The 22,775-nt window shown below is 42.9% G+C and overlaps 1 protein-coding gene and 1 gene segment (V, D, J or C); both read left to right on the top strand.

The window, feature by feature from the left end:
- Positions 1 to 359: 359 nt before the first annotated feature.
- On the top strand, positions 360 to 1,950 carry LOC124377163. The segment is given in 4 exon segments: positions 360 to 522; positions 622 to 963; positions 1,115 to 1,204; positions 1,345 to 1,950. Coding segments are annotated over 4 exon segments (600 nt in total).
- A 9,932-nt stretch (positions 1,951 to 11,882) lies between these two features.
- On the top strand, positions 11,883 to 13,256 carry LOC124377162. Its single transcript, XM_046836527.1, has 4 exons — positions 11,883 to 12,023; positions 12,123 to 12,464; positions 12,616 to 12,708; positions 12,873 to 13,256. Exons 1-4 carry the CDS (start codon positions 11,972 to 11,974, stop codon positions 12,989 to 12,991), a joined length of 606 nt encoding a protein of 201 aa, XP_046692483.1. The 5' UTR covers positions 11,883 to 11,971; the 3' UTR covers positions 12,992 to 13,256.
- The last annotated feature ends 9,519 nt before the right edge of the window (positions 13,257 to 22,775 follow it).

The raw sequence follows: 22,775 nt of genomic DNA, 5'->3' as shown, positions 1-22,775 counted from the left end.
TAATGTTCTTAAACTGAACAACTGCATGATGTGAGAGAGCTGCTGCAGCCACTGACACTTCTACTGATGTGTTAAAGATCTTTCACACTCGGACTGAACCCTTGTGTCCCCGGGGGAGGCTCATAATCACATGTTTACTTTCAGCATGGAAGAAACTAGAATTTCCTGTAGATGTTTAAAATACACTCTGAATATCGATCCTTCACATCTCAATGTATTTATTTCCACTAAACGATTTCTCGAAGGCTACAATTGTAGCATCGCTAATAACTGGATCTTTCCCATGTCAGTGCAGCAGTGTTTATTTCCTGTTCTCATGTGACTCATTACAGCTTCAGAAGAGACAAGAATTCACTGTGAGCTTCACGTCTCACTACAGCTAATGAACCAATCAGATCAGTCCACAGAGCTGCTTTTCTACTGAACACACAAGTTGATTTCCTCACTATCACTGTGTCTGAACAGGAACGATGATCTCACTCTTTGTGGCGCTTTACTCTCTGCTTTGTCTCTGCACAGCTGGTGAGAACATTTTCAAATCTTTCATTTCAAATAGTAATATTACATATTTACCTCATTTACTGACATCATTAACCATTAAATATCACACACTTTTTACAGTAAAAACATCTGACATCAAGGAGCTTCACGTGAGAACAGTAAAGAGTGGAGAAGATGTAACTATAGCGTGTGATCTCAGTCTGATCAGAGACAAAAGTAAAGTAGTCTGGTACAGACAGAGTTTTGGAAAAGTGCCTCAGTTTTTTGCAAAACGTTACGGGACAAATAACTACACATTTACTGATGGATTTAATGATAATCGCTTCAGTTTTACTGTAAATGAGCATCAGTTTGATCTCAACATTAAGAACCTGAGAGAAGATGATGGAGGAGAATATTTCTGTGGAGAAATGGAGGGAACTACAATAAAGTTCACATCTGGAACACGTCTGCAATTTGAAGGTAAACAGTTTGACTCTGATAAGCTGCTAATTCCAGATCAACACTTTAACCAGTATTATGTGTACATATGCAGTAAATGTTGAGGATTTCACTTTATTCATATTTACTATCATTTCTGTTCATCTGCTGCTTTTCTAATTGATTTATAAAGATAAAGAGATGAAACTCTGTCCTTCACCTGGACCAGGAAACAAGAACTTCAGTTCTGATCCACCCCAGGATTCATACAACATAGATGAAGGTAACTTTTCACTAAATAATTTTCTTTGTTCAAATTTTTTCTTGTTAATAAAAATAATATTAAAGTTTTTTTCAGTGAACTCCATTATAGAATTCAGCTCCTGACATGTTTTAATAGAATGTTCTTCTTCTTCTCTGCAGGTTGGAGCTGTTGGCAGATGCGTGTGTTCCTCCTGCTCTCTCTTTATAGAGTTGGAGTTCTTGTATTTTTCATAATTCCATTCCTCCTGATTATTTTCAAATTGAGATCAAAGTAGAAATTTGAATGGAAATGGAAGAAATAGTGAGATGAGGAGGATCAGTGTGTTGATTGAACTGGAAATATTTGCTTCTATTGGCTGTATATTGGAATGATTTTGGTTGAACTGTAATGTGGAGGGATTTCCAGCTGTGTGTAAAAACTCCTGAGTGGAAACATCCACACAAATGCAGTTCATTCCATTAAAATATGAAGTGAATGTAAAATGCAGTTTTCCTCTTTATTTCTCCTCTTTTTCTTCATCACTTCAGAGAGAACTTCAGATTTCCCACATCACATAAGGCACATGTTTGAGAGTTCAGGAGACATGAGAAAGCTGACAGTTTGCTCTCATAGAAAACCCTCATGGAGCCTCAAAAAGAGCAAAACTGTTGCAGGCCCTGGGTAAGAGACCCCAAAAGGGCCATTGGGGACTGATTATGATTTTTCCCAGACCACACTGTGACCCTTTAACATGTTTTAGGGCCCAAGTGAGGTCACTGTTGGCATCCCACTCCATATCATTAGAGATTAAAGTTTAAAAACAGGTGAAATACAGTCTGTAGCACAGTTTAAATGAAGATTATCTACATTCTACACAATATTTGTAGTAATATTTTTATGAATAAACTCCATTTCTTGTGTATTTGAGAGTAAGTGTGTGTGAGCTGCTGGATAAAACACTCAGTTTCACAAACCACATATTATTGAAATGGAACTGCACGATGTGAAAGAGCTGCTGCAGACACGAACACTTCTACTAATGTGTTATGAACATGTCACACTCGACCTGAACCTGTGAGTCCACTCTCATGACTGTTTATAGACTTGTTTGAAAAGAAAGCAGAAGCTCATCATCAGATTGCTGTTGGCTGTTAGGAACTGGGGGTCTACAGGAGCAACACATTACTGGGGATCAAGAAGTGTGAAGTAGATGATAGCAGGACAGAAGACTGCATTATTTAGAGATATAATGATGATACAGAAATACATGCAGGCTGCTCTCACTTCCTCTTTACTAATCCTATCCACTTCCTGCTTCACCAACTCAACACCATCCAGCATTCTCACTCTCTCACTCTCTCTCTCATTTTCCTCGTTCATCAGCTGCTTAAGATACTCCCTCCATCTTCTCAACACACTCTCCTCACCAGTCAACACATTTCCATCTCCATCCTTTATTGCTCTAACTTGCAGCACATCCTCTTCTTAAAATACGTGTTCACCACTGCCATTTCCATCCTTTTAGCAAGATTTACTAGAATCTGCCCTTCCACATTCCTCTCTTTAAAGCCATACCTACCATCACCTCCTCATCACCTCTGTTCCCTTCATGCCTACATGCCAATTTAAATCCGCCCCAATCACCAATCTTTCATTCCTAGGTTCACCTTCTACCACTTCATCTAATTCACTCCAGAATATTTTCTTCTCCATCTCACAATCCACTTGTGGAGCATAAACACTGATGACATTTATCATCACACCTTCAACTTCCAGCTTCACGATCATCACTCTATCAGAAACTCTCTTCACCTCTGCTACACTTTTACTGTACTCTTCCTTCAGAATCCCCCCTACACCATTTCTCTTTCCATCCACACCATGATAAAACAGTTTAAACACCTCCAATGTTGCTGCTCTTACTCTCTTTCCACTTGGTCTCCTGAACACACAACATCTCTACCTTTCTCCTCTCCATCATATCAGCTCTCTCTCCCTTTACCAGTCATAGTACCAACATTCAAAGTACTAACCTGAACCTCCACTCTCTTCTCACTTTTCCTTTCCCTGCCGTCTCTGTAGACGTCTTCCTCCTCTCCTTCTCCTCCTTCAACCAACAGTAGCCCAATTTCCACCGGTACCCTGTTGGTTAATGATACCCGTGGTGGTTGTTGGTAACCCGGCCTCGACCGATCCGCTATGAAATTCTGATTTGTGATCTGCATATTCGATTTGGCACATGTTTTACGCTGGATGTCCTTCCTAACACAAACCTCCACATTTATCTGGGCTTGAGACCGACACTGAGAGTCAAGTCAAGTTTATTTCTATTGCGCTTTTCACAACACACATTGTCTTAAAGCAGCTTTACAGAATGTAACAGTGAAGGTGAATGATGTGTGTTTATGGTGTGTGTTTATGGTGTGTGTTTATCCCTGATGAGCACCATGGAGACTGTGGTGAAGGAAAAAATCCCTCAGATGTTATGAGGAAGAAAGCTTGAGAGGAACCAGACTCAAAAGCAGAACCTCATCCTCATTTGGGTGACATCAAGAGTGTGATTATAGTCTTTAAACACTACAGAACACTGGAGAGTGAGAACTAACATGAGCACTGGAGTGTGTGATTATGAGTGATGATCTTTCTACAGTTTTATACATTCTAATGTAATCTGTAAAGGGTGTACTTTTATTTCTACACATTCATAATAACAACAAAACACAGTGCTTTTGTAAAATAAAGAAAACAGACAGGGGGCGCTCTCTGACGTCTCTGTCATCTCTCTTCACAGAAACATCAATAAAACAACCTGAATTTTAATGAATATTTGTGTCACAGACGTAATACATGTATGAATAGAAAACTAGAAATTGAAAATAAATATTCTCGGAGTATGTAATCCGTATGAAAGTTGAGGTTCAGTTTCTTGGGTATCTCTGAGCTCGCTGTTCATATGGAAATGATCTGAGGTGTGCTGGTAATCATGCACACACCCTGAAAAATGCCAGGAAACAACAAGCTTCATCATAGAATTGGACCACCTACTGTTCTTACGACCGCCTGAGTTGCTCCTGCTCCTCGCTACGCTTCGGGTGAAGCACCACTCAGTTCAGTTTATTGTTTCCTGCATTGTCGTTTCTTACTCTCTTGTGTTTTGTCTTTTCAAGATCAATAAATGACACCTTGTTTTACTCTCGGTTCCTGACGCCTGGTCTCTCTGTGACAGCTACGCTACATTTAGATTTTCCATACAGGCTGTTCTCACACTAAAATCAGCTCCTCGGAGTAAAATTGGTTGAAATATGGAATATCTCCTTACGGGCCACTTTTAGTTTTGAATGTTGTACAAAGCGTGTATATAAACTTATATTTAAACATAAATCTAATATTATACTATCATTTTTACATTTTAATATTTTCCCAAATGATGAAATTGTTAAGCTTCTGTTTGTGAATATCTGCTCTGGTGTAATTGTTTTGATTGTGTTATACCTGTTCTTTGGTGTTTAGGAGCTGTAAATATATAAAGTAATCTGTAAATGATAAGTGATTCATCGACAGACATGTACGAGCTTCTATTTATTATCATTTATTATCAGCTACGTATCTTCTACTGATTACTAACAAATGATTCAGTTATCGTGTAGGACTGTGGCTTCATCACCAACATCACACACCACCTTCACCTTCACCTGCATCTCACACAGGAAGGAGACGCAGCTCTCGCTCAGTCTTCAGCTCCATTCAGAATCTTATAGAGAAAGTGTGCATTCACTATTTTACAGATTTGACTTTCATTAGATTTATTTACTGGATGGTAAAATGTGTGCTATGTGCTAATTGTGTTTTTATTCTAGAAATGAATACTAGTATCAGTAAACACAATAATGTTAATAATGTAGTTTATTGTGTAAACAGGAAGCGTAGTTTTCTTATTTCAGAATATCAGTGCAAAAGAACCTGTTACAAAGAGAGTCAGAGCCAATCAGCAGCTCACTCTGTCATGGAGAACAGAGACTGATGTTGACATGGTTCCACAGGCTCTGAGATTCCTGCACACACAGGAACCTGGACCACAGCTAAGACCATGTGATGCACACACTCCCATGAGTCTCTTCAACATGTTTTTGTTCTGAAACTGCTGTGTCAGCTGTGTGTAGAAACACCACTGCTCAGGCTGCCAGGGCTCCTGCAAAGGACCATAAATATAAATGGACAGACGTCAGCATCAGTGAGCTGCACTGCTACACTGGGCTTCTCTTCGACATGGCCATGGTGAAGATGAGGTCCATCAGAGACCACTGACAGCAGGACAGTCTTTTCTCTGTTCCTTTTCAAATTACAGTGAATTGCATTTGCAAAAAATCAAACTGGACAAAACTTTATCGGTCATTTGTGAGCGATGGGGTCGCATTATCACTCCCCATGGCTGAATACACGTTCAACTGGTGCACTAGATGCTGGAATTGCCAAAAGCCTGGTAGTCACCTTAAATAAAGAGGGCAATGCATTCCTATTTATAGACCAAAACTAAAGAGCATTCTGTCCATCACAAATGTCAAGGTAGTGGTTAAGCTGGATAAGCGGACTAGAGCACGAATTCATTTTCTGTTTTTTGCGGTAACCTGTGAAAAGCCCAGATTGATGCCCTGCCTCTGGCTCTCCAACTTGGACTTGAAGGTTACTGGTGGAAGCTGGAGATGGCATGGTCTTGTGTGCCTCTTCGATAATCAGGTCTGAAAAACACAAAACATTCATTGCAAAATGCGGACAAGTTCTTGTAACTGGCTCTACTCTCGTGATGTGAAGATCAGTTCTTTATGGCCAACATTTGAAAGAACTACGCCCAGTCTTTGGTTTTCACATGCAAGGATTGCTTTTAACTGTCCCAGGGTGGAATTACAGCGAGTAGTCACTGAAGCTGGGATTCCATGTTGACCAAACTCCGACTCAAAGTTCTCTTTGAAAGAAGAACTGGTGTGGAGCAATGAGCTCGATTTTGAGGACTTTGACAAACTGGCACTTGCAACTTTTGTGTCTTTAAGACCATCCCCTATGACCAACTGCAAGGTATGAGCAAAATACTGGAGTCTGGTTTGTGATTTCAAAGTTCTATTCATCATCTCTTGCTCCTCTACAGACACATCATTCCACATCTCTGCGTCATCAAGACTATCCTCCACCTCCTCCTCTGGTCCTGGAAAGCAGACAGTGAAGGCTTTCTTCATGTTGGCCGCATTATCGCATATCACATGTGAAATCTTCTTCTTGATGTGATACTCATCACATATTTGTTGAAAGTTTTCACATATGTTTTCACCATTGTGTGATCCTTTGAACCGGTCACATGCTAACAAGTTTGACTGTAGCTTCAGATTGTCATTTTCAATGTCGAGCCAGTGTGCTGTGACCCCTAAAAAGCCCCTCATTTTACAGTCAGATCAAATGTCAACGGTCACTGACACATTGTCTATTCTGGCAAGGTAATTTAAGCTTCCTTTGGCTCACCTAATCTTTAAGTTTAAAGGTCATTGTGCGTCTACAAACAGGAGTGTATTTACTGTCCACAATCGACAAAAAGTGATGAAAGTTTTTATTGTCAATTACTGACAATGGAAGATTGCAGTTTATGATCAGGTCTGATAGTATTGAGTGCGTTATTGCTTTTTGCTGAGGATGACTACTGCTGTAGAGTGGAACAGTGCGCTGGTCAAAGAACTGCAAGATGCAAGGCTGCGTTGAGTCTATCTCAAATTTGGCCTTAAGGTGCTCTTCATATCTAAAAGAAAAGAAAAGCACCTATTACTTTATGTAATAAATATTAGGCTGGAGTAATTATAAACATAATCTTAAAAATCTTAATCTAACTCTAAATATCCAGGTAATTTGATCCCATAACACAAAATATTATATGAAAATTTTAAGAAAACAAATCTAATCAAGCAAAGTCGATCATTGCGAAGGGTGCCGATATTAGCCTATCAACACGTGATCAATCATGTGTGTCGATATGCCAATATTGGCACCCTCGGCAATGGCGATGTGTTTTCTTTTTTTTTTTTTACCAATCGACCCAAAACGTAAACAAATTTTGTGATTGGACTAACGTTACCAGACCAGCTGACAGTCTTGCCTGGGCCCGGGACGAGATCATCTTAGATGGGCCCCCTCCTCCGCACCCAGATATATGTACAGGAGATTTAGTCGACTAAAATTGAATAGGTTTAGTTAAATTGTAATGCGTTAATTTAGAATTTCTATAAAATTTTCAAAACCCATTATATATTTCTGTAGAAAACATCTATTAATCTGTTAATTAAATTTTTTTTTATTTGAACATGCAATACAGACACAGATTTAGCACTGTGACCTAAAATAATATCTTACAATTAAATCAAAACACTTCTCCTAAAGTAGAAAAGTATTTTTTTATATATTATTCTTTATTATTTCAAGCAGGCAATTAAAATGTATTTGTATAAATTAAATATAATTAATCCTTATTAAAGCTATTAAAGAGCAGTGAATGCTTTTCTCTTTTTATTTTGTTGTTTGATTATTAATGATTAGTAATGATTAATAGATAGTAGATAGATACCACAGAAAACCTCGTGCTTGAAAACTAGCAAAACATTTGCGTTGCCCAAGTGACCAACCATCACTTACTTCTCGCTGTGCAACTTGAAGTGACGAATGAAATTTGAAGTTGTGGCCGATGAATCACTTATCTTGGCACTGCAGATATTACACACAGCCGTTCTTTTCTTGGCTGTGTACGTGTAATCTCTAAACCCAAACTTTATTATCCTCAGAGCTGGGGCTGTTGTTGTTGTTGCGGTGTCCATGTTGTCTTGTCCGCGGCGGGATCTGCTGTTTTGGCAGGCGGCGGCAAGTGGCTTCCAGATAGTGTCTAGCAGTTTACGCATGCGGAAGAGTAGCTTGAGTTTGCCGACTTATTGGAAAACATATAGTTCATTCTTAAATATATAAACAAAATCACAATAATTAAAAAATATATTTTCACAAGTCATTTCAAGTAAATAGGCACCGAGTCAAGTCTAAAGTCACAAGGAGCAAGTCTAAAGTCAAGTCAAGTCTTTTCACAGATCTAATCAAGTAAGTCTCAAGTCCAGAAAATTGTGACTCGAGTCTGACTCGAGTCAAGTCATATGACTCAAGTCTCCCACCTCTGTAAATAACACTATACATAATGTTGTATAATATAATATATAATATAATTGCAATATAATTACACTGCTGTTTACAGGGTTATTTATAAAATAGTTTGGATTTATTTGAATCTTCTGGATTTCTTGCCTGATGTTTTCAACTTTATTATTAAAAAGGTTCATGAAATCATTACTACCTATTGATGGTGTGCATGTGTCAGGGATCCACCTACTTGATAACTACGGTGAGTGGCCTGGTTCCCGACTGCCAGCATTCCTTGCTGGTTCCCACTCCTACTTCCTGTCCTATGGATTGTACCTATTCCGTGGATCGTACCTGTTTTGTGGATTATACCCGTTCTGTGGATTATCCCTGTATCATACCTGTCGTTTCTGTTCCATGGATTGTACTTCCCAATCGGATTATAATGGCTTTACAGGCTAAACCCGCATTACGGTTCGTACGCTCTCTGACTGCGCTTGGGGGAACACTGGAGCAGAGCGCCGCGCTTGGCTGAACACTGGAGTGGAGCGGTGCGCTCGGCAGAACTGAAGGGGCCGAAGTGGAGGTCCGCCATTGTCATCGTGAACATAAATTGCCAAATGAAAATATCATACAAGCCAAAATCCATTTGCGCTCCACATTTTACTGGCCCGAACCCCTTCGGATGTGCCGTCGTACCTCTAAATCCTTCTGAAGGAGACGTCTCGCCTCAAAGTCCTTCTGAAAGTGACGTCTCGCCTCCAAGCTCCTCTGAAGGCGACGTCGCGCCTCCAAGCTCCTCTGAAGGCTACGTCTCACCTCCAAACTCCTCTGAAGGCGACGTCTCGCCTCCAATCTCCTCCGGAGGTGACTTCACGGCCCAAATCTCCTCCAAACGCGCCGAAGCACTCCAAAGTTCCTCCCAGGATGCTGCAACGCTTCAAGCTTCCGCTGTAGTCGTCGTTACGCTCCAAGGTCTCTCCAAAGGCGATGTCGCGGTTCAAAGTCTCTCCACCGGCTTCACCCGGATTTTATGGGCAAGGCCTAAATTTGTGCTTTGAGTCCACAGAAACCCCACAGAGGACCTTCAAAAGGTCTAACAGTAAATCCACATGTAGCCATAGTGGGCCCACATGGACACACACACACACAACACACATAAAGAAACACACAGGACAACTCACACACTTTCCTACACACAGCAAGTTACTCGATAAGTAGTTGTTGGTCTCTTACCTTCATCCCACTTAACATGAGGGCTCTGTGTTCTAGGTAAGAAATGAAACACAACTGATTGAGTGAGATGAAGGTGGTGGCTGGAAAGACTGCAGAGGAAACACACTGCTTCTCCAGAACACATCATCGTCTGACTCCTGAGCTCGGAGCAGTGATGAGAGCTTGGAGCAGTGCATGGAAGAGCTAATCTTGCTCCATGTGCAAGCCAGAAGAAAAAGAGCTTGGTGTTGTGTTTGCTGGAGCTCTGTGATGGCTTTGACCAGCTCACTTAGTGGTGAAGACCCCGTGGTAGCATGACTGAATAACTGTCTTGTTTAATCCTGAGTATCAGCACACGTGTGGAGAAATCACACACACTCGATTCACTTCCACTTTTCAGTGGGTTAAACACACACACACACACACACACACACACACACACACACACACACACACACACACTCTGAATATTGATCCTTCACATCTCAATGTTTTTATTTCCACTAAACGGCTTCTCGAAGGCTACAACTGTAGCATTGCTAATAACTGGATCTTTCCCATGTCAGTGCAGCAGTGTTTATTTCCTGTTCTCTACTTCCTGTTTTGGGGGTCTGTCTGTAAAGTGTAAGACTTTTGCTTGATCCTGACCAAAAGGTCGGCCCCCCCGAGAACACAGCATGGATGCCCGAGAGGGGTGTGGGCCAGGATGTGGGCCCTGTAGATGCCCGAAGCAACAAAGACATCAAAAGAACTCTTTTACGACACAACACGTTTTCCTCCAGGACTCACGGCAGGGGACTAAAGACCCCACAACCCCCCCTTTCGAGAACCAGAACGTTTTCTGGAATACAGTAGGCTCCCCGGAGAGCTACCCTTGGTCTTGATCACCACATCTCCATACAAATGGTGGATCTGCAGACAAGTGTCTGACCCCTCTTCCCCTCCTTTTCATGTTACATCCTCAACACAGGACATTCTACAGCACACCAGATGATTATGTGTAAGAAAGGTCATATCACATGTAAATAACGACAGAAAATGTTCATGTTTAATTTCTTTACAAAGGTTTATCGCGACTGGTACACAGGTCCCATTCCCACAGCAATAGAACAAATAATAAAAAAAGGTTTTAATAAAGTTAAAGAAAACATAACTCTATACAAGGGGCGTGCCCCACTACAGATGTATACAGGCGAGGTGCCTCCCACAGGTCTGTAAGAACCAATCAATGCAAACTTCCATTGCTAAATAATGTTTACATAATGCTTACTCTATCTGGGTATTTAAGGAGAACTGACCAACAATTCAGGGAATCTGTAAACAGATATCCCTTACGATTACTGTGTGTCGTTTTGTACCAGGTATGAAAGGTTTTATATTTCCTGTTTAAATGTAAATACTATTGGTTTGTATTTATGTTATATTTTAATTGAACTATAAATTGGCTTTGAATTGTGATTTTCTTACCTGGTTAATAAATTGTTATGTTTGATTTTATTCTGTGTTGCTCGGTAAATGTTGACACTGCAAGTAATAACGTTGCATCCGCAGTTACCGTAAGGACTGAAAATCAGGCTAGGATCGGCCTAAATCCCAGTTAGATAGTGAATAATACATCAACTGAGGATTTTAGAGATACGACTAGCACTTGGCGTTAGTTTAAGTGTACTTAGAAGCGTGGAGGCTAACAATATGTATTTCCGTTTAGAGTAACATTTCTAATCACTCTAAATAGGGTCAGCCTCAACCTCTGATTATTTCAATATTATTCTATTCATTATCTGTGGTTAGAAATAATTATTGTAATAATTAAGTGTCACCTCTAAGGGGACTAAATAAAGTATGTTTAAAGTTGAGCACGCAGAGAGCGGCCGCTTAAGCATATAGTCCAACCTCTGGCAGCGACCAATACTGATTCGCTTATGACCGTTGACCAGTATGTTAATTATAGGGCCCATACTAGGATCATGTGCGACTGTGTGAACCGAATGAACGAGTGTAATGCCAGAGCTTAATCAGAATAACTAGACAAACATCCATCAAAATTATACTACTAGTAAAATAACAACCTATGCAAATATTTATTGTTTTATCTAAATGGAGTCAGATAAGAGGTCAATAACAAAAATGAAGCAATACATTAATCCAAATCTTATTATCTAATGTGAAAGGAAAGATTAGAACGCGAGAACCCTTCGCCACGCCTCTGGAAACCTCCGTTGGACCAGTGGGTGGTTCCCCGCCTTACAAAAGTCATGTGACTCATTACAGCTTCAGAAGAGACAAGAATTCACTGTGAGCTTCACGTCTCACTACAGCTAATGAACCAATCAGATCAGTCCACAGTTTCAGATCATCCAATCAGGTGTGAGTGAGAGCTGCTTTTCTACTGAACACACAAGTTGATTTCCTCACTATCACTGTGTCTGAACAGGAACGATGATCTCACTCTTTGTGGCGCTTTACTCTCTGCTTTGTCTCTGCACAGCTGGTGAGAACATTTTCAAATCTTTCATTTCAAATAGTAATATTACATATTTACCTCATTTACTGACATCATTAACCATTAAATATCACACACTTTTTACAGTAAAAACATCTGACATCAAGGAGCTTCACGTGAGAACAGTAAAGAGTGGAGAAGATGTAACTATAGCGTGTGATCTCAGTCTGATCAGAGACAAAAGTAAAGTAGTCTGGTACAGACAGAGTTTTGGAAAAGTGCCTCAGATTTTTGCAAAACGTTACGGGACAAATAACTACACATTTACTGATGGATTTAATGATAATCGCTTCAATTTTACTGTAAATGAGCATCAGTTTGATCTCAACATTAAGAACCTGAGAGAAGATGATGGAGGAGAATATTTCTGTGGAGAAATGGAGGGAACTACAATAAAGTTCACATCTGGAGCACGTCTGCAATTTGAAGGTAAACAGTTTGACTCTGATAAGCTGCTAATTCCAGATCAACACTTTAACCAGTATTATGTGTACATATGCAGTAAATGTTGAGGATTTCACTTTATTCATATTTACTATCATTTCTGTTCATCTGCTGCTTTTCTAATTGATTTGTAAAGATAAAGAGATGAAACTCTGTCCTTCACCTGGACCAGAAATCAAGACCACAGGTTCTGATCCACACCAGGGTTCAGACAGCACGACTCCAGAGCGTACGTTTTTGATCAAATCATTTTCTTTTCTCTCTCTGTAATAGAATTTTCTGGAGTGCAAACTTTAAACTGTTAATAAATACAATAGTAAAGATTTTTCAGTGAACTCCATTATAGATTTCAGCTCCTGACATGTTTTAATAGAATGTTGTTCTTCCATCCAGGTTGTGATGGTCAGATCCATCTGTTCTTCCTGCTCTCTGTTCTTAGAGTTGGAGTTCTTGCCTTCATGATGATGATTTTTCCAATCGTCCTGATTATTTTCAAATTGAGATCAAAGTAGAAATTTGAATGGAAATGGAAGAAATAGTGAGATGAGGAGGATCAGTGTGTTGATTGAACTGGAAATATTTGCTTCTATTGGCTGTATATTGGAATGATTTTGGTTGAACTGTAATGTGGAGGGATTTCCAGCTGTGTGTAAAAACTCCTGAGTGGAAACATCCACACAAATGCAGTTCATTCCATTAAAATATGAAGTGAATGTAAAATGCAGTTTTCCTCTTTATTTCTCCTCTTTTTCTTCATCACTTCAGAGAGAACTTCAGATTTCCCACATCACATAAGGCACATGTTTGAGAGTTCAGGAGACATGAGAAAGCTGACAGTTTGCTCTCACAGAAACGTTTTGAGGCTCTCATGGAGCCTCAAAAAGAGCAAAACTGTTGCAGGCACTGGGTAAGAGACCCCAAAAGGGCCATTGGGGACTGATAATGATTTTGCCCAGACCACACTGTGACCCATTAACATGTTTTAGGGCCCAAGCAAAGTCACTGTTGGCATCCCACTCCATATCAAGATCAAGAAGTGTGAAGTAGATGACAGCAGAAAAAGAAGAGTGCATTATTTAGGGATATAATGATGATACAGAAATACAGGCAGGCTGCTTTCACTTCCTCTTCACTAATCCTATTAACTTCCTGATTCACCAACTCAACACCATCCAGCATTCTCACTCTCTCATTTTGCTTATTCATCAGCTGCTTAAAATACTCCCTCCATCTTCTCAACACACTCTCCTTGTCAGTGAAGTGCCCGGCTTCAATTGTTCACACCTGGGACTCATTTGATGCTCATCCCCAGCTCCTATTTAAACCCCTTACTTACACTTCCCCGTTGTCCATTATTGTTGGTATGTAAAGGTGTTTGGTGCATGTTTGTCTGTGTTTTTACTGCTACACGTATGCCAATTCCTTCCTTTCCAGACTCCACGCTTTCTCCACAGCTGTGCTTTCTCTCCAAAGCGCACACCGGATTTATCCCTATCGTTCCGTGCGTCTGTCTCTGGAAAATGTGGACCTCGCCCCTCCAAGGCGTACCATGGATATCTCTCTTTGGATTTATGCTGGACTGATGTGTGCTTCTGTTTGTGTGTTTTGTGTGCGAATCTCTTACTTTTATTTTAAACCACAGCAAACTGTGCTCCGGCTTCCGCCTTCGTTTCGTTTGCTGCGTAACAGAATAATGGACCCTTAAAAGGAATATAAGGACAAAAGAAAAGGGGGACAAAAAAAGGAAAAAAAAAAAAGACATGATCAGATTATCGCCATGGTCCCGGCGTGATCCGAACCTCGGAGGGAGGATTCTCTCTGCCGCGATGAAGCAACAGTCAAGCTCCGCCTCGGGAAACCCCATCGGAAGCACGCCGCCATTTCTAGCGGATCGTGCTCACCAGTGCCACACTCCTCTGAATGCATCATGGAATTCCCCGCTCACTTCTCCGGCAAAACGACGGAGTGGGGTGGATTTTTTTACGGAGCGTAGGCGGATACATGGAGTCGTACTCGTCTTTTTACCCAGTAGAAAGAGCAAAAGTTGTGCTCCACATCTCTCTACTGTCTGTTGAATCCCTCTCTCTAGCCAGTGAGTTTTGAAGCGCGACTGGAGGAGTTTTGAAGCGCCCATGACCTCCAGGACAGCTCCTCCCTGCTCCAGAGTGTTCCCGAGAGCTACTCTCTGCTCCAGAGTGTCTCCGAGAGCTCCTTTCCGCTCCTAAACTCCCAAGAGCACTTAACTCAGCTCCATGGGCGCGAGAGGAATGTTGAACCGCCGCCAGACCGCGAGAAGGCGGTTGTACTGCCGCTCCCGGGCTCCTCAGAAGACTAGCTTCACAGTCTCCCTAATGGCGACAGCTCGCTTTACAGTCTCCCCGATGGCAAAGTTATGCCTCAGAGTTCCTCTCCAGGCGACTACTTGCCCCCAAGCTCATCCAATGGCGACGTCTGGCATCAAAGTATCCCTGAAGGCAGAGTCACGCCACCAAGTTCCTTACAGGGCAACGGCTCACCTCCAGGTTCCCCAAAAGATGGCGTCTCGACCCTGAGCTCTTCCGACGGCGACGTCTCGCCCCTGAGCTCGTCTGAAGGCAACGTGACACCACTAGGTGCCTTCGAGGATGGCGTGGTGGTCCCAAGGTCCTGTGAGGGGGAGGACACCATGGAGCCTTGGTAAAGCACCTCCCCCTTGAGGGGGAGCCTTGGTAAAAGCACCTTCTCTCTGCTGGATCTCTCCGTGGGTAAATCAGGGGGTGAAGACCCTGTGGGGAGCTCCATCGCTGTCCAAGGCCCCTCTGACAGCCACAGGCCATTTTCAGAGCCACCCGATCGTGATGTCGCGGTCCCAGATTCTTCTAAGGGCAACCCCACAGACCCAAATTCCTCTGAATGTGATGTCTCGTTTCCGAGCTCCTCCCACGGCGACGTCTCACTCCCGAGCTCCTCCAAAGGTGTCATCTCGCTCCCGAGCCCCCTCGAAGGTGACATCTCGCGCTCAAGCTCCTCTGTAGGCGCGTCTTGCCTCAGAGTCCCTCTCACGGCGACATCTCCCCTCCAAGTTCCCTGGATGGTGACATCTCGCCCCTGAGCTCCCCAGAAGGTGACATCGCACCAATGAACCCCGCCGAGGTCATCGCTCGGCCTCTGAACTTCATCGAGGGCATCGTCTGGACTCAGGCATGGCTCATCCTCAGGACTCCATCACGGGCGTCGGTCTGTCTCTGGTCTTCATCCAGGAGGTCTAATAAGCCCCGTCGAGAGCGCCACTCCGCCTCCGGTTGTCACCAAGGTTGGCATGTGTCCAGTTTTCCGTGGTGGAATGTGCTCCGTTCCAGGCCTTTGTGGGGGGCGGCAATCCGCTCCTCTCTGCTCCTCTCTGGGGTGGGCACCTCTCTTCTCCAGATCTATGCAAAGGACATCACTCGGCTCCGGTTCCCCGTGGTGGACATCGCTGCACTCCAGACCTCCGCCGAGGCCGTCGCTCAGCCTCCGGTCTCCGCTGAGGGCGTTACTCCATTCCAGGTCTCCTTGGGGTACACCTCTCTGCTTCAGCCCTCCATGGTGGGCATCACTCCGCCCCTGAACACCACCGAGGATGTCTCTCAGCCTCTGGTCTCCACCATAGGGGTCACTCGGCCTCTGGACTCCGCTGCGGACGCTGCTGGGTCCCTGTTCCTTACCGGAAGCATCTCTCCATCTCCAGTCTCCGCTGAGTACGTCGCTCGGCCTCCGGTCTCCACCGAGGGCATCTCTCCGCTCCGGGTCCCCTTTGACCCTGGACGGATGAAAGGGCCCTCCTCCGAGCGTCAGGAATCCACCTGCCATGCCCCTATCGGCGGCTGTCAAACCTCCCTTTTCCCTGAAGCTCCCGGCTTCAATTGTGCACACCTGGGACTCGTTTGGTGCTCATCCCCAGCTCCTATTTAAACCCCTTACTCACACTTGGTTTAAAGTTTTGATACTTTACACTTTATACCAGATCCAAAAATGGCTAAACACTTCATGCTAGCCCTAGCCGTAGATCTCCCGTTCATTCTTTTTTCAAACGTCTGCTCCCTGGACAATTAACAGGATTATATCCGACTCCAGCGAACCACACGGCAAGAGTTTAGAGACTGTTGCGTCTTTGTTTTCACGGAGACGTGGCTCAGCGACAGAGTTCCGGAAGCTGCCATCCAGCTAGACGGGCTAACCGTGTTTCGAGCCGACAGAAATGCAGCTCTGTGCGGTGGTGTCATGTGTGTTTATATCAACACGGAATGGTGTAAGAACTCTGTGCTTGTTTCATGCTACTGCTCATCGCTAGTGGAGTTTGTGACTGTTAGATGCAGACCTTTTTATTTACCACGGGAATTCAAAACTTGTTTTCATTGTCAGAGTGTACATTCCTCCCAGTGCTAATGCTAAGGAGGCACTGTGTGAACTCTACGGCGCTATTAGCGACCTGCAGAATGCTCACCCCGACGGATTGTTTATTATCGCCGGAGATTTCAACCATGTGAATCTCAGGACTGTGCTCTCTAAAGCATACAGACCGCTCATCAGACACACACATTTGCAGTCATCCACGGCATCTGGTTGGAGCGTGTAGTGATGGACTTGGAGATGGTCACATCATCAACGCACTTGCTGATGTAGCAGGTCACTGATGACGTGTACTCCTCCAAGTTAATGGAATCGCCGCTGGTTGCAGCCCCTCTAAACATTTTCCATTCAGTGCACCCAAAACAGTTCTGAAGAGCAGAAGTAGCTCCTTCACAAAGAAAGCCCAGCAGCGTCTCTACTTCCTGAGAAGGCTGAGGAAAACCCACCTCCCTCCCCCCATCCTGACCATGTTCTACAGAGGAACTATTGAGAGTACCTTTAGCAGCTGCATCACTGCCTTGTTTGGGAACTGCACCGTCTCGGACCGCAAGACCCTACAGAGGATAATGATGACAGCTTAGAAGATCATCGGAGTCTCTCTTACCTCTATCATGGACATATACACCACACGCTGCATCCGCAAAGCACACACACCCGTCACACACACTTTTTACCCTCCTGCCATCAGGAAAACACACACTTTATATAACATAATATTTTTAGTGACGTTTCCCTGTTAATAAATTCACTAATATTTATTTTGATTTCTGTTCATTTGCTGTTTTTCTAATTGATTTATAAAGATAAAGAGATGAAACTCTGTCCTTCACCTGGACCAGAAAAAAAGACTACAGGTTCTGTTACACACCAGGATTTAAGTGATGAGATAAAAACACGTGATAATGGTAAAGTTCTGATCAATAATTCTTCTTTTCACTTTATATAAAAATATTTCATTTGCTGTTTTTCTCATTAATTTGTCTGCTGTCCTTCACCTGGACCAGAAATCAATAGCACATGTTCTGATCCACACCAGGGTTCAGACAGCATGACTCCAGAACGTACGTTTTTGATCAAATCATTTTCTTTTCCCTCTCTGTAATAGAATTTTCTGGAGTGCAAACTTTAAACTGTTAATAAATACAATAGTAAAGATTTTTCAGTGAACTCCATTATAGATTTCAGCTCCTGACATGTTTTAATAGAATGTTCTTCTTCCATCCAGGTTGTGATGGTCAGATCCATCTGTTCTTCCTGCTCTCTGTTCTTAGAGTTGGAGTTCTTGCCTTCATGATGATGATTTTTCCAATTGTCCTGATTATTTTCAAATTGAGATCAAAGTAGAAATTTGAATGGAAATGGAAGAAATAGTGAGATGAGGAGGATCAGTGTGTTGATTGAACTGGAAATATTTGCTTCTATTGGCTGTATATTGGAATGATTTTGGTTGAACTGTAATGTGGAGGGATTTCCAGCTGTGTGTAAAAACTCCTGAGTCGAAACATCCACACAAATGCAGTTCATTCCATTAAAATATGAAGTGAATGTAAAATGCAGTTTTCCTCTTTATTTCTCTTCTTTTTCTTCATCACTTCAGAGAGAACTTCAGATTTCCCACATCACATAAGGCACATGTTTGAGAGTTCAGGAGACGTGAGAAAGCTGACAGTTTGCTCTCATAGAAAACCCTCATGGAGCCTCAAAAAGAGCAAAACTGTTGCAGGCCCTGGGTAAGAGACCCCAAAAGGGCCATTGGGGACTGAATATGATTTTTCCCAGACCACACTGTGACCCTTTAACATGTTTTGGGACCCAAGTGAGGTCACTGTTGGCATCCCACTCCATATCATTAGAGATTAAACAAGTTTAAAAACAGGTGAAATACAGTCTGTAGCACAGTTCAAATGAAGATTATCTACATTCTTCACAATATTTGTAGTAATATTTTTATTAATAAACTCCATTTCTTGTGTATTCGAGAGTAAGTGTGTGTGAGCTGCTGGATAAAACACTCAGTTTCACAAACCCCATTTTGACATACTCCATATTAAGGTATTCTCTCCATTTACATTTACATTTACATTTGCGGCATTTAGCAGACGCCCTTATCCAGAGCGACGTACAAAAGTGTTTTAAATCTCTAGTAATGAATAAATCTACACTGTACGCAAGATTACAAACTTAATATAAATATAACTCGAATTCTACAAACGTGGAAAGTGCTAATTTAGGTAATTCAGGAAAAGGTAGGTTTTCAGTCGTCACTTGAAGATAATCAGGGGGTCTGCTGTACAGACATCTAGGGGAAGTTCATTCCACCACCTCGGTGCCAGAACAGAGAAGAGCCTTGAAGTGTACTTACCTCTCATTCTGAGAGAAGGTGGTACCAGTCGAGAAATGCTGGAGGATCTCAGACAGCGTGGTGCAGTGCGAGATGTGATGAGGTCACTGAGGTAAGATGGTGCTGGTCCATTTTTGGCCTTGTAGGCAACCATCAGTGTTTTGAATCTGATACGTGCAGCTACTGGAAGCCAGTGAAGGGAGCGCAGCAGTGGGGTGGTGTGGGAGAACTTGGGCTGATTGAACACAAGTCGTGCAGCTGCGTTTTGGATCATTTGCAGTGGACGAATAGCGTTCAGGGGGAGACCTGCCAGCAGAGAGTTGCAGTAGTCAAGTCTTGAAATGACAAGAGACTGAACAAGCACCTGGGCAGCCTGTATGGACAGAAATGGTCGAATCCTTCGGATGTTATAGAGAAAAAATCGACAAGAACGAGCCACATTAGCGACATGTGGGAAGAAGGACAGTTGATTGTCTATAGTTACCCCAAGGTTACGAGCAGTGGCTGAAGGGTAGAGCAGAGAGTCATGAAGTGTTATTTGGAGATCTTGACCTGGAGATGAATCACCTGGGATGACCAGCAGTTCTGTTTTGCTGGGGTTGAGTTTTAGTTGGTGAGCACTCATTAATGAAGATATGTCTGACAAGTATGCTGAGAACCGAGCGGAAGCTGTGATATCTGATGGAGGGAAAGAAAAGATGAGTTGAGTGTCATCTGCATAGCAGTGATAAGAAAACCCATGTGAGGATATGACTTCACCAATGGAGTGAGTATAGAGGGAGAAAAGGAGGGGACCAAGTACAGAGCCTTGTGCAGAGGCCTCAAGCTTTTCCTTTTCCAAATCCAAATCAATTTGTATATGATGCTCAGTTGCCAGACTAACTCTTTGTTCGGGAACTCTGCATCTACCCTGGAGTCCACAAAGGCTGCCAGATCATGGGTCTGGCCAAACCTTCATTTTTGCTGGGCAGATGACAACCATATGTCCTGCTTCCCCACAGTATATGCAGAATCCCATAGACTATCATCTCTCCTTCTTGTTGGTGCCAGCAATGGGCTAGGTAATTGATGGAGTCTTCAGGGCAGCAGCCATCATTTCAGGTGAGGTGCACAGCAAAGGGGGGCGAAGGCTGGATTGCCATGCTCAATGGGTTCTTTCTGATAGTTCTTGAGTTGCTCAGTAAATTCATGGATCTTTAGGCTGTTGTGGTGGAACATCCCCAGCTGCTCATTGTGGTCCTCAATTAAATAGAAAACAGAGAAATACAGAGCAATAGGAAGTATGAAGAACCAGAGTCCGAAAACACAGTCCATAATCTAATACGGATAAAACAGAGCGATGTGGGGCAGGATGAATCTAATAAAGAAATACAGGCAGGGGGAGCAGATACAGGAAGCTGCAGGAATAGACTCTAAATTGTAAGATAGTGAAAGATCATCTAGCAGTGAAGGTGTGAGGACAATGCCCTTAAATATCAGGGTAGCATAGAACATGTTGGTGACCCAGAAGAGCAAAACGCCAAGATGTTTGCTGACCCAGAGGATCACGTTATGGCCAGGAAGTGTTTGCTGTGCTGGCTGACAGTCATAGTATGAGGTATATAATAAATGAATTGAGAAGGTACAAACAGAATATCAGTACAGAACAGGGAGATGTAGGACAAGGGAGCGTTCTAAGAGTTTAACCCACTAGGTTCAACAAACACGCCATTTTTGTGGCATTTATTCCACATAACAGCGAAACAAACTTGAATTACTGTCTCTATTGATCGTACAGATAAGAGAAATAATCATTTGAGTCTGTAAAGTAACTCATAATAACAGCAAAACACTGTGCCTCTGCAAAATAATAAAGTCCCTCTAAAGGCGTCGTTACGCTGCAAGGTCTGTCTGAAGGTGACGTCGGGGTTAAATGTTCTTCCAAAGCCAATGCCACTCCTCAATGTCCAGCCGAAAGCTCTGTCATGCCCCAAAGTCCCTCTGAGGGTGATGACACGATCCAAGGTCTCTCTAAAAGCAAAGAAGCACTCCCGAGCCCTTCTGAAGGCACTGTTGCATTCCAGAATCCCTCCGAAAATGACGCAGCAGTCCCATGGTTCTCCAAGGGCGCTGTTGAGTTTCAAGACTCCTCCAAAGGCAACGTCGCGGTAGCGAGTCTCTCAGAAAGTGCCGTCCAACTACAGAGTTTCCCCGGAAGCACCACCGTGCCTCAAAGCTCCTTCCAAGGCACTGAAGCACTCCAGAATCCTGTCATGGGTGTTACTGCCTACCTGAGCTCCCTCGTAGTCATCGTGGCACGTTAGACCCCACCGAGGGCGCCACTGTGATCCTGAGACCTGCTGCAGTACAGAATGAAAATCTAGGATTCTGCTTGTTATTTTCTATGAGGGAGGAGAAATATGCTGATCAGCAGCACTAAGAGATTTTCTAGAACTCAGGAGATTCTCCTTCCATGCTATTTGAAATACTGTTCATTTTGTTTGACGCCATTTACATTCTAATTTCCGAGTGGTCTGTTTTAAGGTGTGTGTATGATCATTATACCACTGTGCTCATTTTTTCTCCCTGAATATTTTGGTCTTAAGTGGAGCTCCATCATCTAGAGTGTAACGGAACATTGCTTTTAGGTATTCAGTGGCCCAGTCGACCTCTGCGGGGTCAGACAGAGATCTATTTAATGCTGTAGTTCACATGAATGTGTTTAACATGGTAACATGGTGAGGTAGTAATGCAGTGACAGGCAGATTTTAAAAGAGATGAGGTAATGGTCTGAAATAGCTTCAGATTGTGGGATTATGACTAAGAGTGTGTCACCACTATAAGTGGGTCCGATAACATTCTGATTAATTCCAACTGAGTATAGAATGGACACAACTGCTGCTCTTAAGGAGTTTTCCTGATTATCAAAATCAATATTAAAGTCACCAACAATAAATGCTTTGTGAAAAGAAGTAGCTAAATTTGTGATAAAATCTGAAGGAAGCGCTCAGCATACTCTATGGGAACATTAGAGAACTACAAACACGCTCCCTGATCGATTGTTTGTTGTCGCTGGAGATTTCAACTATGCAAATCTCAGGACCGTGCTTCCTAAATTTCATCAGAATGTGGACTTTGCAACCAATGGAGAAAACATGCTGGTTGTTGTTTATACAAACATACTGGGCGTTTACTGGGCGAAGCCCCACCCCCACCTCTGGTACTCAGACCACATCTCTGTTATGCTGATCCCAGCCTACAGACCACTCAGCAGGCGTTCAAGACCAGCTGACCAGAATCCATATCTGCTCTTCAGGACTGATTTGAATGCACTGACTGGGACATGTTCAGGGAAGCTGCAACCAACTGGGATTTTATTAACTTGGAGGAGTACACGTCAACAGTGACCAGCTACATCAGCAAGTGCATTGATGACGTGACCATCTCCAAGACCATAACTACACGCTTCACCCAGAAGCCGTGGATGACCGCTAAGGTGCGTGCGCTGCAAAAAACAAGAGACTCCGCCTTCAGAGCAGGGGACAAGATGGCCCTAAAGACACCAAGGGTCAAAACTGTCACGTGACATAATATAAGCAAAGCGTGCA

This window comes from Silurus meridionalis, chromosome 23 (assembly GCF_014805685.1).
Source record: "Silurus meridionalis isolate SWU-2019-XX chromosome 23, ASM1480568v1, whole genome shotgun sequence".
NCBI classification, from domain to species: domain Eukaryota; kingdom Metazoa; phylum Chordata; class Actinopteri; order Siluriformes; family Siluridae; genus Silurus; species Silurus meridionalis.
This window is presented reverse-complemented; position numbering and strand designations above follow the sequence as displayed.

Bases quoted from the DNA above. Each gene is read 5' to 3' on its own strand.
- LOC124377162 (XM_046836527.1), top strand. From the start codon at position 11,972: ATGATCTCACTCTTTGTGGCGCTTTACTCTCTGCTTTGTCTCTGCACA. The intron at 12,024-12,122 runs GTGAGAACATTT...CACTTTTTACAG, and splicing joins GCTTTGTCTCTGCACAGCTG to TAAAAACATCTGACATCAAG. The intron at 12,465-12,615 runs GTAAACAGTTTG...TGATTTGTAAAG, and splicing joins AGCACGTCTGCAATTTGAAG to ATAAAGAGATGAAACTCTGT.